Source organism: Nilaparvata lugens, chromosome Y (genome assembly GCF_014356525.2).
Source record: "Nilaparvata lugens isolate BPH chromosome Y, ASM1435652v1, whole genome shotgun sequence".
Classification (NCBI taxonomy): Eukaryota; Metazoa; Arthropoda; class Insecta; order Hemiptera; family Delphacidae; genus Nilaparvata; species Nilaparvata lugens.
In genome coordinates this window covers 389,031-403,433 of record NC_052519.1, presented here as the reverse complement: position 1 = coordinate 403,433, position 14,403 = coordinate 389,031, and the positions used below count along the sequence as shown (strand labels likewise).

The 14,403-nt window shown below is 42.6% G+C and overlaps 1 protein-coding gene across 1 annotated transcript; it reads right to left on the bottom strand.

The window, feature by feature from the left end:
* Window positions 1-397: 397 nt before the first annotated feature.
* Window positions 398-949, bottom strand: LOC120355159 (KRAB-A domain-containing protein 2-like). Its single transcript, XM_039443481.1, has one exon. It carries the CDS (start codon window positions 947-949, stop codon window positions 398-400), a length of 552 nt encoding a protein of 183 aa, XP_039299415.1.
* Between the last annotated feature and the right edge of the window lie 13,454 nt (window positions 950-14,403).

Genomic DNA, 14,403 nt, shown 5'->3' with positions numbered 1-14,403 from the left:
CAAAAGTGCCATTGGGCGATAATTTTACAGGAGTGAGACCAGAAGGGTCTCCCCCAACAGGTGGGTTGTGGTCAATAATTACAGAAATAAGACCAGAAGGGTCTCCCCCAACAGGTGGGTTGTTATTCCAAGAGATGTTGCTGGTCGGTGGTTGGAGCCGGGCGTAGTTGAGTCTTGTACACCTTGATGGTCTCGTTGTCACGGGTGATCCAGTAGACAGCTCCTTGGTTGTGGGCGACCGTATATGGTCCCTTCCATCTGGGTGCTAGGCCCGCGTGGAATTTCTGAGCCTTGTTTGAGAGTTGATGATTCCATGTGAGCACCTAGTCGCCGATCTGGTAACGAGGCTGTGTCTTGGCTATCGGGTCTCCCTTCCTATTGAGATAATTTTCTTGGTTCAACACGGCTTTGCGTTGGATTGCGGTAGCATGTGTAGACGCTGGTTAATATGGTCTTTGTGCGGTTTGAGTTGATTTTCAGACCAGTGGCTCCATTCCCCTGGCCGTGGAAGGGTTTGGCCAAACAGGATTTGACTGGGGCTGTATCTTGTTGCCGTGTCCTGTCGATTTCGCAGGGTGAATAGCACGGATGGTAGTTGGTTCTCCCATTCTTGGTGTTGTTCTTGTAGGCGGATCTGTAGTCCCTTCTTGAGTTCCTGGTTCCTTCTCTTGGTAGGGTTGGCTTGGGGGTGATAAATTGGCGTGATGTAGTGTAAGACTACCCATTTGAGGCGGAGTTCGTTCCATAGTTTCCCCGTAAACTGAGTGCCATTGTCGGAGAGTAGGATTTTTGGGTATCCCCATCTGGGAAACAGGTGCGTATCCATCGTGCGGCCAATTGTGTCGGCGTCGCCGTGAGGCAGCGGGTAGGCTTCTATCCACCTGGAGAAAGAATCAGTGATGACCAATATGAATCGATTTCTCTGCTTGGAGAGTGGGTAGGAGCCCATCAGATCGAGACATACGGTTTCCCATGGTCTAGTAGACCGTCGCGGTCGTTGCGTAGGTTTGTGATTCTGGTTGTACGCTTTTCATCTGCGCCTTCATACGGGGCCAAGTGTAGTATGTAGCGATGTTTCGGTAGGTTTCGGCATAGCCTGGATGTCCCATTAGATCATCGTCGTGATAGCGGAACAGTAGCCGGGTGCTGAAGTTGGGCTGTATGACTATTCGCCAACCATTGCGTGTCTTCTTCTCCCAGAGTTGGTTGTGTAGGCGGTAACTGGTGAGGAATACTTGATCAGTTCCCGGTTGATCCTCCAACGGTCGGGGTTCGATCTCCATCCATTGTTGCACCTGCACGTTGATCTGGTCGTCTGTGGCCTGTGCTTTCCGAATCTCTTCTAACAGTTCAGTTTCGGTTGCAATGCTTGCTAGCGTAGCGGGTTCACTGGTGTCTGGCAGGATGTCGGGAGGCATGGTTCATTCTAGTTGTTGACTGGTCTCCTCAACTTTTTCGTTGTCGGGTTGCCGTGACAGTGCATCGGCGAACTGATTCTCTTTACCCGGGCAGTGTTCTAGGGTGAAGTCAAATTCTTGTAGGAGCAGGGCCCATCGAGTGAGTTTGGCACGGCTGTCCTTTGCAGTTTGTAACCAGGTAAGCACCTTATTGTCGGTACGGAGTATGAATGGCCTACCTTCCAGGTAAGGGCGATATCGCTTTATTGCCCAGACAACCGCAAGGCACTCTTGTTCTTTACTGTGATACTGTTGTTCCGTGTGGTTCAGCTTGGCACTGGTGTATGCGATCACCCTACGGTCATTGTTGATTTCTTGGTATAGGACAGCCCCTATACCGACCTTGCTGGCGTCTGTCTGTAGGATGAAGGTCTTGGAGAAATCTGGTCGACAGAGTGGTTGGATGTTGGCGGTCAATACTTGTAGGCGGCGGAAAGCTGTCTCTTCTGTTGGTGACCATTTCCATCGCATCTTTGTGCTAAGTAGCTCAGACAGAGGCGCACAAACGTCAGCGGCATTGGGTAAAAATTCTCGTAGCCAGCCGACTACTCCAAGAAATTCTCGCAGTTTCTTTCTGGTGGTGGGTGGTTGGGCAGAAGTCACAGCTAGGATAGCCTGTGGTTTTGCTTGGTTGCCCTCGGAGGTGATTATGTGACCGAGGTATTCAAGTTGCTTGCGGCCGATCTGGCATTTTGCTGCTGAGACAGAGAGATTGTATAGATTTAACCGTTCAAACACTTTGGCTAAGTGGAGTAAGTGTTCTTCCCAGGTATCCGAGTACACAATGATGTTGTCGAGATAAGCGTAGCAGAACTTGTCGATGTATCCACTCAGTACCTTGTTCATCATGGATTGGAAGCAGCTGGGTGCATTTTGAAGGCCGAAAGGCATGACCTTAAATTGTAGCTTTTCGCCGTAGGGAGTGGTGAAGACCGTGTAAGGTCGAGACTGGGGTGCGAGTGGTACCTGCAAGTATCCCATCCGTAGGTCGAGTGAGCTGAATATTTTTGAAGTTCCCAGGCTTCGAATGACGTCCTGTAGGGTCATCTTCGGTGCCATGGCTTGAACGGTGATGGAATTCAGCCATCGGTAATCAATGCAGAACCGCGATGTGCCGTCCTTCTTGGGGACAACTACGATTGGAGAGTTGTAAGGCGAATCACTGGCTTCTACCAGGTTGTGTTCCTTGAGGGCGGCAACTTCAGAATCGATAATTAGCAGTTTCTCCTGTGAGTATCGGTAAGGCTGCTGGTTGTGTATTTCTGAGCTGTTGAGTTGAATTGTCATGGTGGCGGCCGTGGTAATGGAGGGTGGCATCTGCTCCATGAACAATTTTGCGTGTTGTTGCAGTAATACTGTTAACCGACGGTGCTGGTCGCTGGGCGTGTCTTCTAGTAACTTGTCAACCCAGTGAGTGTCCATCTCTACTGAGACTGGTGGTTGCGCTATCCAGGAGATCGTATCTCACTGCGTCTTGCCGTAGATTAGCCTGTCTTGCTCAAAGTCAAGCACTGCCTTATTCTCCCGAAACCATGGTCGTCCTAAGATGATGTCTTCGCGTAGGTCAGGTAGACCTTGAAAGGGAATATTTTGAATGTGCTTTTGGATCTGGAGTTCCAGATGTCCTTGTATGGCTGTTTCGCAGCTAGTGGGACGGTTGGCCAGCAGTACAGGTAGCTTCAGCGGTTGGATCCGTGTACCGTGGTCGAGGTGGGCAGCTCTCACGAAGTTGTGTGTTGCGGCTGAATCGAGTAGAGCGTGTAGTTGTTTACCCGCGAGGATGACAGGGATCTGGGGTAGAGTCTGTCCGTCTTTCTGGATCACGGCTAGGTTTGGTGCTTGGCTGGGCAGAGGGCTGGTGATGTGGTTGTTGACTACTGGGGCGGCAGTGTTGGTGACCTTGTCGGTGACTGCGGCCAGGGCGGTGTTGGTGACCTGGTGGCTGACTGCGGCTGGGGCAGTGTTGGTGACTGGCTGGTTGACGGCGGCTGGGTCAGTGTTGGTGACCTGGTGGCTAACTGCGGCTGGGGCAGTGTTGGTGACCTGGTGGCTGAATGCGGCTGGGTCAGCATTGGCGACCTGGTCGTCGACTGCGGCGAGGGCAGTGTTGGTGACTCCATCCATGACAGTGATCCCGGTAGGTGGCTGGTGCGTGTGGGTCACAGTTGCATGTTTCTCCCCAGGCTGGTGGTCGATGACGCGCTCATCGTCGGCTGGTGATGCTATCCTCTCGTGGGCCAGTAGAGGCACAGCTGCTGGGTGCTGTGGAGAGTCTCTGTCAGCCGGAAGAGCAAGGTGTCTTCGGTGACATTGGAAGGAGACTTAGCAACGCTAGCAGGGTCTACGGTGGCGTGACAGGTAGGCGATCGATCCATTGTGAGTGAGACGGTCATGAGTGACAGCTGGGTGGTTGACTCACAAGAGTATGCCGGACGCGGTTGCTGTTGTGAGACGGTGACCTGGGTGACGACTGGTACTGGGTCATTCTTGATAGCCCGTGGAGGTGCGGCTGCTAGGTACCGTGGAGAGTCTCCGTCAGCCGAGAAGAGCAAGGGGTCTTCGGTGACGTTGGAAGGAGCTTGGTGACACTGGCAGGATCCACGGTGGCGTGACCAAGGAATGACTGGCTGGCCAGTTCGGTGACGGTTATCGCTTGTAGTTGGGGTGGTGACCTGCGAGGCTGGCGCTGCGGGTCTTGCACCTCATCATTAGTGTAGTGGACTCCTACTTTCCGTGCTGGAGGGGTGGAGTCCGAGTCTCTCCAGTATCGCCGTTTCCCTGCCGTTTCTTCGCGAGTTCTGGGCAGTCGCGATGAAAATGCTTGGCCGGGCAGTAATGACACTGAGGAAGCTGGTTGTAGTTGAACCTCGGCGGCGGCTCTCGATGGGGCGGCCCTGTGGGTGCCGTAGGTTGAGGCGGCTTATATTTTGGTCGACTGTTGAGGTCAGTTTCCAGGTCGTTGGCGATCATGATCAGCTCTTCATAGTTCGTGAGATGAGCAGCTCGAACTAGGTTGTGAAGCTCGGAACTCAGCTGACCGATGAGCAGAGCGATCACCTCGTCTTCAGCCAGGTTGGTTCCTAAGCGCTGCTGTAGTTGGAGCTTCTGACGGATGAATCGCTCCACTGGCTGGTTTGGTTTGTGGGTGGTGCCATAAAATTCCGTGTGAATGGCTGCGATTTCATGGGCTCCCAAGAAACGGGCCTGAAGTCGGTCACGGAACTGTTCCCAGGTGGTGACAAATTCTCAGTAGTCTCTCCACCAGGTGGCGGCGTCGTCTTGTAGTTGTGCTTCTAGAACCATGACCCAGGTATAGCTGGGAATGTGGTGACCCTGTAGCAGCTCGGTGCACTGTCGCATGAAGGTGATGGGGTCTTCATGGAGCTTGCCGCAGAAGAACGGTAGCAGGGTCGTTATGCTGGTCAGCTGGCTGAGGTTGCCGGTGTAGCTGACGGCTGGAGCTGGTAAGTTGGCCATGTTGCTGGTTGCGGTAGTGGCATTACTAGAGGTTGACGGTGGAGCAGGCAGGTTGACAGTCAGCGCGCTGGGTTGCAGGGTGGTTGGTCGAGCGGGCTCGCTGGTGAAGGTGGGTGGCTGCGTTGCCCCGGTTTCGCTGGTGGAAGCGGGCAGCTGCGTCGTGCTGCTGTCGGTTTGACTGGTGGTCTGTGCAGGCCAGCCAGCGAATGTAGACTCGGTGTGCTGGCTGGTTGACTGCATCGAATCTTCGGTGGTCGTATCTCCACTGTCTCCGGCTCCGGTTCTAGTCGCTACCATGTTCAGGTGTTATGGGCGCCACTGGGAAATTGCCTGTTCCCAGACAGGTATTCTGAATTGAAAGATTCAGAGACACATTTTGTTGAAAGAAATAAGGTTTGAATTTTTTGTGTGAAAAATTCAAGACATACATTCAGATGAAAAATTTAAGACATACATTTAGTTGAAAATTTAGGTTGACATTTTGTTTGAAAAAAAAGTTTTGACAGTGGTAACGGGTTACTGTATCTCCATACAGTGAGTGGCCCCATGTTGGCAGACGCCAATAATTGATATGGCGGAAGGTGTGGCTCGTTCATCAATTGAGCTAGTCAGTCAGGTCGAGCGAGGGGTTTGTTACCACTGTCTGAAAAAAAATGGCTTTTGGTGGCCCTGAAAAAGGGCCATGTTTGTTGCTGGTAGCCCTGAAAAGGGACCAAGATTGTTGCTGGTGGCCCTAAAAGGGACCAAGGCAGGCTAGATGTTTAGGAGTTGTCGACTGGCGCGATACCACGCCGCGCGAGGGTCCCGGCAGGTCCGTCTGGTGCGAGAGCAGGCCGGCAGGGGCTCAAGTCAATGGTTCGCAGTCTCCACTCTGGTTTACCCGGGCTACGGAGAGGGCTGACCGGGTGATCTACTAGCCAGAGATCATGCAGAGTCTCCACTGGGAGGACCTCCTCGACCACTTCCTCGTTTAGAAGAGGCCTTCGGTCAAACCCCGGGCAGGCAGGTTCATAGGCTTCCGCTGCACACACTCCGATGTCGGTTCGGCACCCAACCGGCACATCCAGAACCGCGCGCCAGTTGTTAGGCTGGGGCGCTAAGTCTTGGGGCGCAGCTGGCGCGGCGGTGTACAGCCTCAGCCTCTCCTCCACCTGGCAAAGCCGACGTAGGGCCCTCCTCTTCTGGATTCGGTGGCCGGCTCGGTTCCTCTTAGGCATTGGTTGGGTAGTAGACAAAGAAGACTCCTCAGGTTGCGGTTGGTCTCACCGTGGTTCCCTCATTGGCCTGCTTGCTGCTCTGCTCCTGGTCTCGGTAGTGGTCTTGGCTGGTAGTGGTCTCTGGTAGTGGTCTCGGCTGGTGGTCTCTTCTGGCTCTTCAGTGGAAGGCTGCTAGTGAGCAAGTGCTATCGAGGGTAGCTGAGTAGCCCCTTTTTATTCACAGTCCCCAAGTTCACCTGCGCTGCTATTGGCCGGCGGTGCTCGGCCAATAGAAACGCAGGAACGGGTGGCAGCGACTGAGGCGCACCCTGGTGGCGGGTGGGTCAACCACTCATTTGGTTGATGCGTGGCGTGGGGAGCAGAGCAGAGCGGCAGGCTGAAAGGTAGCAAACGCTAGGGAGGTATCAACTTAAATTAGCCAACAGATTATCATGCAAGCAAGCTAACACATATTTATATTTTCAATACTAATATACTAATCTTGCATCCTATAAGCCTATATCAATTCTTACAGCTTGTCATGAAAAATTAATTCAGTAAGATTATTTTCATAGTTGAGCGTTAAATATTCCACTTGGTAACTGGTATCAAAGCATGTCACACTTAACTTTATTTCTTGATTCATTAAATTTATCTGACAATCAATATTTTCATTTACATCTCAATACGGTACGGACCTCCTGTGCTTAGTCATGCAGCATTTATTATTCCAAAAACATTCCTTCTCAATCAATTAGTAGTAATATCTATCATTGAAGTGTTGGATTAAATAAAATGGATAGGTAAATCAATGTTTCAAAGATGAATTTAATGAGTTCATAGTTGTTGATTGTCAGTAGATGGTCCAGGAAATACGCAATATACGATGAATCACACAGAATTCCATATTCTTTCCATCTTCCATTCCAGGATGAATATAAGCTGAGCTGAATTTAAAAAATTGTAAACTATTCTGTCAATCTTCAGTATTTAATGAATGCAATATGAACAACTCTCTTTCATGAGGTGAATCATTTTTCCAACAATTTCCAGTTTCTCAATGATAGGGGAGTGATAATTATTCGTAAAGGTCTTCTAAGGAACCATTATCTACAGCTGGTACCAATCAACTCAACTCCAAACTACCATATTGATACCAGTATACAATTTATAAGTTTATTACAGCTGTTAACTTTAGATGCTAAATCATATTATCACAACTTGATCTTCAATCATGATCATCTTCCCGTTCATCGGTAGCCGCTAGGCTGACAATTTCGGAAACATAGGTTTGTAGAATGGATTAATAAATAATTGTTATTAGTCCCCCTATCAAAATTTCTATTCAGAAACCATCCCCACTATTCACACAACATATTCCTAAAGTTTCATGCCATTCTGTCAAGTAGTTTTCAAGTCTATAGGGGACAAACAATTTAACACACAGACATTTTTTTATATATACATAGATTATTTCTTTCTTACATAATTATCTTTCTGTTGTTTCCACTTATTTTTTTCTGTTACAGTATCTCAATTGATCAAAGCACCACAGGCTGCATCGTTCGTCACCTCTGCCTTCAAGCGCGTTATGACTTACTCCAATAAGCCAACCAAATATCCTTAATAAGCAATAGAAGTTCTTATCGACTGTGCATGACTCATTAACATCCATGTTTTGTATAAATTTATGTGATAGGCCTACTGATATTAATGTTGATGTACCGTAATGTTTTTTGCTCATGTATAATATTGATAATAATCCCTTTGAGAGGGAAAAATTCCCTTGGTGAGAGATTGAAGTGAATCCTTTTTGCTATACTGTACTAGTGAATCCTTTTTGCTATGCTGACAGATTGAAGTGAATCCTTCACTCTACATCTATGCTGTCTTTGTTACTGCAAACCAATCAAAAGGAAAACAGTCAAAACCCCAATTGGCTTGCGGGTCTGCTTCAATTGAGAATTCATTGAAACTTGTACAATCAAAATTCTCACTCATTTTTGATCTTATTAGCTTGAGCGATTAGAGGCAAGTGACAAGTGTGTGTCCTTAATGAAAGTACATTGTGTGCTACACAAACTTTCCTTATCAACATGTTGATGGTATTAACTTAATGGATAAGAATGCGTGCTACGTGGGCTTTCCTTATCATGATGGTGATGACAAACACTTAATGGATAGCGCTCAGCTCAAGGTTTTAGAGAGAGCAGGATACACCCCTCGCTTCTCTGTCTCTCACAAGTAGCAGACGGAGATTGAGCAACTCACCCGTCTAGCCAGATGCCACATCTGCTCTCTCCTTCTTTTACTCACTCCATCTCTTACTGGCACCCTTCCTTCTAAATTCCTTTTTTGCTATTCTCTATTACGAAAGGCGAGTGAAGCAAGAATACAGACAACGACTAACTAAGTTCTATTTTGATCGAGCATTCCTATACTGTCAGATCGAAGTGAAACCATATGCTTCTCTCTACGCAGCAATCTTTGCGTTACGAAAGGCTAGAGAAGGAGAATTCAAACAACACCTTTCTAAACTCTCCTTTGATTGAGCGTACTCTACTGCCAGATTAAAGTGAAACCATGATCTGCACTCTGATCTTTGCAGCTACGCGTTACACCGCTTACCAGTCTTTTTGAGATTTTATGTTTTCGGGGTCAATACGACCCCTTTGTACTGTGCTAACCCCATTTTTTCTGTAATTATTTCGGCTACCTGATTTTCTGTAAGGTTATGTTCTTTAGCCTCTATCCAGTTCATATGAAAACTAACCCGGGCATATCTGGACACGATATCATGTGCTATCCTGTGTATGAATAAATTAAGATAATCTTTGAATAGAGCCGAACACTGCAGTCTCATGACAGTACCCTCTTCCGAATTTTTAATTGCCTCAGCTATTTCATCACGAACGCTTTTCACAACGACTTCCATCTCGTTTTTCTTAATAAAATCTCCAATATCATTTTTAGCTGCATACTTTTCTGCAATTTGATTAATCAGAATAGCAATGGCATCTTTTGTAATGAATTGTTCAATACCGTCCATAATATTAGCTTTTATTGCACTCGCCATTTCAGATAATCGTTTTTCAAACTCTTCCTTTGTTACTGAAGAACTAGTCAATTTCTGCAAAGTAGATTCTAAATATTGCTTATCAATTAGCAATGGCTGTGTTTCATTTACTTTAGTAAAAATTTCTGTACTAAGCTGTTTTAATTTAGTATTGAGATAGTTTCTGTCCAGCACCTCCAAATTCTTAATTTTATCTGATATGGCTTTTAATTTCTCATCTAAATAAGCTTTATCAACTTTATCGTTGTTAATACTCACCAACTGGGATGAAAAGCTGTCTGTTAAAGTTTTCACTTCTCCTAGAGCAGATTCTAAAGTTTGAGTTCTCTCTCCAATAGTTTTATCAATATTAGCACCAAAATTTTGTAATGTACTCAGAATATGTTCTCTTTCAATTATGCTCACTCCAATATTCTTTGTATTTTCCAAAATGAGTTTGGTTATTTGCAAATCTAAATAAAATTTCACAGCTTCGCTGATTCCTTGTTGATTTATCGATTCGATTATCTTCTGCGTTATCGAGTCAATATCACACGTAAGATTAGCAACAGCAGGCCCAGCACTAGGTGTATCAATTCGACCGAATCGATGCAGAGTCATCGTAACACTAAACACTTAGTTTTGCTTCTTTTAGCTCTTCAATTATAGACGCGATCTCAACATCATGTGCAGTGTTGCCAGAAGCTTTTGAGGAATAGAGTAAATTTAATCTTTCCACTAATTCGTCAAAATTATCAAAGTATTGATAAATTCTATCATGAGAAATATTTTTTGCAAATTTCAATAAACCCCATCCCTTCTTTTTACTAATTTTTTTACTGGTAAATAACTTCTGAATCATTTGCGATTTAATTCCTGATTTCGTTTAACATACCCTCTTCAATCTAAATGTATGCCTGTAAGTGTTAAGATTTTTTTATACTTATCCAGATCTCTCTGATTATAAAGATTCAAATTTGGCCTTGAACTGAATAATAACTCAAGTAGACCATGTGTTAAACAAAATCTTTCATTATTAATATCTATATAACCATCATCGAATATTACTTGCTGATTTCTAATATAATACACGTCATCTTTAGAATTGTATGAAATTCCATAACTAATTGAATTATTCAATTTTTCCGCATGAAACGTTTTTAGATATTGTGACAGCAATCATCGTTTTTACTAGAACCAAGTAAACTGTTTTCAAATTTAGTCGAGCTTAAAAGATTGTCTGTTGAACTCTCATAGCTTTTATCATAACTCGAGTGTTCATCACCAATTTCCATACTCTCTTGTTCCTCTTTTACTTCTTCCTTTTTTACACCAGAGTGAAAACTAGATTTGGTTTTTCCCAATTCAATTATAGGTTCTATCAATGGTGAGAGCGTTTTCCTATTGTATTCCTCCGATCGTTTTTCAAAATTAACTAAGCTTTTATGCTTGTCGCTGATTACTTTTCTCAATTTCTTAATCTTTTCGATTAAACTCTCCTTCTTGTTATTTACTATGTTCCTTCCTCTCCTCCTCCTCCTCCTATATGTTTTAGACAACATGACTGTACAAAGAATTAATCTCTACTGAACGGAAAGAATCATGTCCAGTGAATCCCGATATTTTCCTTCCTTTATATCACATTCTTTCAAAATTGTAACAAAATTATGCGGTTTACGATTCCAAACTGTATGACAAAGTTTACTGAAATCTTTATAAGAAATATCTCCTCCAACATGATCTCTGTGAATTAATTTGAGACTCAATAAATCCATCTTAAAAATTATAATCAAATTTGCATTGTCTCTAGTGAAATGTTTCTGTGTAGCTTCATAACCCTGAATTAAATATGCTGTGTCAATATTCCGATGACGTCCCATAGTAAAATATTCTCTTATCTGTGGGACATTGCTCAGTTGTAAGTCATCAAAAATTACTAAGCTATATTTGGGAATACCGTTCAGATGGGGAATTTGGCTCACATCCTCTTTCATGTGAAATCCGATATTTTCCAAACCTGCAAATACCTTCTTGAGAAAAACATATTTTGGTTGATATAAGCTCTTGCTAAATAAGTAAATGTGCTCAAATCTTAAGCCATTTTCAGCAATACTAAATTAAATAAGAGATTTGTTTTTCCTCCAGCACTGGGAGAAATAATTAACATTCTTGCATTATGAGGAAGTAAGTCTCCATTTTTACAAAATGCAGGCTTTTCTTTATCTGTAATTAATTCATCAAAGTTAACAATTGGTATTTGACTCATGATTACAAACGTACAGAACGTGATCTGATAAGCTACTGAAAATTTTTACAAAAGTTAGATCAGTGCTGCTATGAATGAGAGCAATGACCGAGCACACATGCATTAGCATAGAGGGGCGTATCAGTCGACAGATTGGAATGTAGACACCACTCTCCACCTCCTGTCATCATCATCAGACAGAGGATGGATGTATCTACCTTCTCTGTTCCTCACCCTCTTTTCTGCTTATCGGCTATTGAGTGTGCAAAGATTCTTATATTACGAAATGAAACTATGGATTGAAATGGGAACCAATGTTTGATATTAATACTTCTATTATATTTTCAACGAATGTACATCATGATATTTACAATAGATTATTTACAATAAATGTACATGATATTTACAATAGATTACAAAAGATTATTTTTCATCTAATAATTGATCTTTACTAATATAACTAGGTGTTGAAAATCCAATCCATTTCACTAACAATCCTTTTTTATCACATTTTAATATTTTTTCAATCAAATACACTTGTCTCTCCGATTCGTTTAATTGTGTTTTTTTAATTTCTTCTGCATAAAACCGACCACTAATTACTTCACCGTTTAGATCTCTCAGTGAGTAGGTTATAGGTTTAGAAGGAAATATAGAGTGAATCACAAAATACTCTGCGCTCCAGTTTATGTTATAAGATTTATCGAAAAAAATCGTTTCTTCGAGATTCGCACGATATCACCTAGCTTAAATTTTGGTTTTGAATTTTTCAATTTATATTGTCTATTGAATGCAGAATTCAATGACATTAAAACATGATTACGATCTTTCTTCCTCACATCTTTAGGTTTCATTCTAATGGATGAATGCGTTGTTGCATTATAATCACGAACTAAACTGTCTAGATTGCTTATCCAGTTTTTTGGTTTTTAGAAAATACTTTATCCAGAAATATGTATTTATCCTGTTTCAAACTTTTACTGAATAGATATAGATGACTGAAACTAAGTCCATCAGTATTAAAAATTAAATTCAATACTAGATTCAATTTTCCACATCCTGATGTGCCTACAATTAATGCTCTAACATTGCTAGGAAATAAACTTTCATGTTTATTTTTATTTTCCTGTTCAGTGGAACAAGAACTAATAACCAATTCATCAAAGCCGACAATAGCTAATCCATTTTTTTTTTTTTTTTTGAAATATCTTTCTCTTCTACCATAATATTCTATGTTGTTGGTATGAAGACTTCCTTACTACTGTTCAATCAATTATATGTGTACATACTTAATCAGACTAAACTGGCTTCATATATTATTCTAACTTACACATACCTCTACAACTAGAGTAGCTTGGTTCAATTCAATAAATCAACATAGAATGAGAAACATTATACAGCATTTATTTTTGATAATTCTTTACATAATTCAAGTATATAGTTCACATTCATTAAATATGGTATGCAATAATCAAAAATTTGTACAATATCGTCTTAATTTTCAAACTTTTGTCAATAGTTATAATAATTTTGCATTTATTTATTCGTAACTTACAACTAATACATTTATTCCTTAATATTCTCTCTACAAGATAAACTTGCATTTCATATAGGTAAGAAATCACCTTGCTATGCTTTCAACGAAGGCTATTTCAACGACCCCCACTCCTCCTACCCCTGTCACATAATCACACAGCATATCACATGACCAGTCTTTGTCAGCATCCAAATCTTGTTTCAATAATTCTGTATGACGTTATTTCTCAACTATCTTACTATAAATACCACTGCATTGATCTGCATTCGTTCAGTTTGATAGTGTCAACGGTGGAGTAAACATGGATACTTCTAAGGTGTTTAATGTGCATATGCTCTGTGGTAATAAAATCAAGCCTACCAATGAGCGGTTCGGTTTGTGGCTTCTATCAGAAAACTTGTGTGATGACAACCCTGTGACAGACATTGGAAATATTGATTACACTGCTGGGGAAGAACTGTTTGTGCAGGATGTTCTAAAAAAGGATATATGTGGTGCATTCAACTTATATTTAAGAGGCAAATTCTCTAATATGGTGTTAGCTAAACATGGAGTCAAAGCAAAGCTGGCTTACCTATTGGACAGTGGAAGTGATATGTCTCAAAAGATTCTACAAGTGCTTGGTAAAGATGATTACAACGAGGTGAAACAAAAATACCAGGAACCAGTGGGGATACCTTACAAAGTGGAGCTTGCAGATGTCCCAATTGCTACATTGATAGAAGAACTACCGAGATTATTGGAGCAGCTGAGGAAGGAGCACTTCTATCTACTAGACTTGGGCATAACACAGGACTTTGCTGGAATATTCAACAAGAATGGAATGTGTGACTTTCTAACTACAAATCATTGTTTCTGTTTCCAAGGAGAATATAAAGAAGACTATAATGTGATAGTAGATAACAATAAAACTGTGGGGATCGATTGCTTGACTTGGGTTAATAGTAATGTGAGGGTAAAAATTTATAATAAGTTTGTATGTCAAATCACAAGCCCTGGTGTAAATAAGCAGTTAGGTAACCATATTGTAGACTTTATTGCCTGTCCAGATACAAGATTACAGGAAACCTTTACCTCTGATGCAGCTAAAATGCATGGTATTACACGTTTGGAAGCTACAATCTATAACTATAGTTTAACAAATAGAGACAATAGCAAAATCTTTGACCCTATTCAAGATAGCTTGTCACTCTTGAATGATAGTAGAAATTATTTCCAAAATGCCCCAATTTATTCTGGGTCCTTGGCTAAAATGTGGAGAAAACTGACAGATAATTTAAAAAATAGTTGTTGTTTGGTCCATAATGATCTTCTACAGTATGTTTACTGGGGTAATAGCAATACCAAGAAATTGACTGGAGTACAAGTAAAGATCCCCACTGACCCACAACATAGAAATAAAATAATTTCTTATGTTATTTCTGCATTCAGTTTCA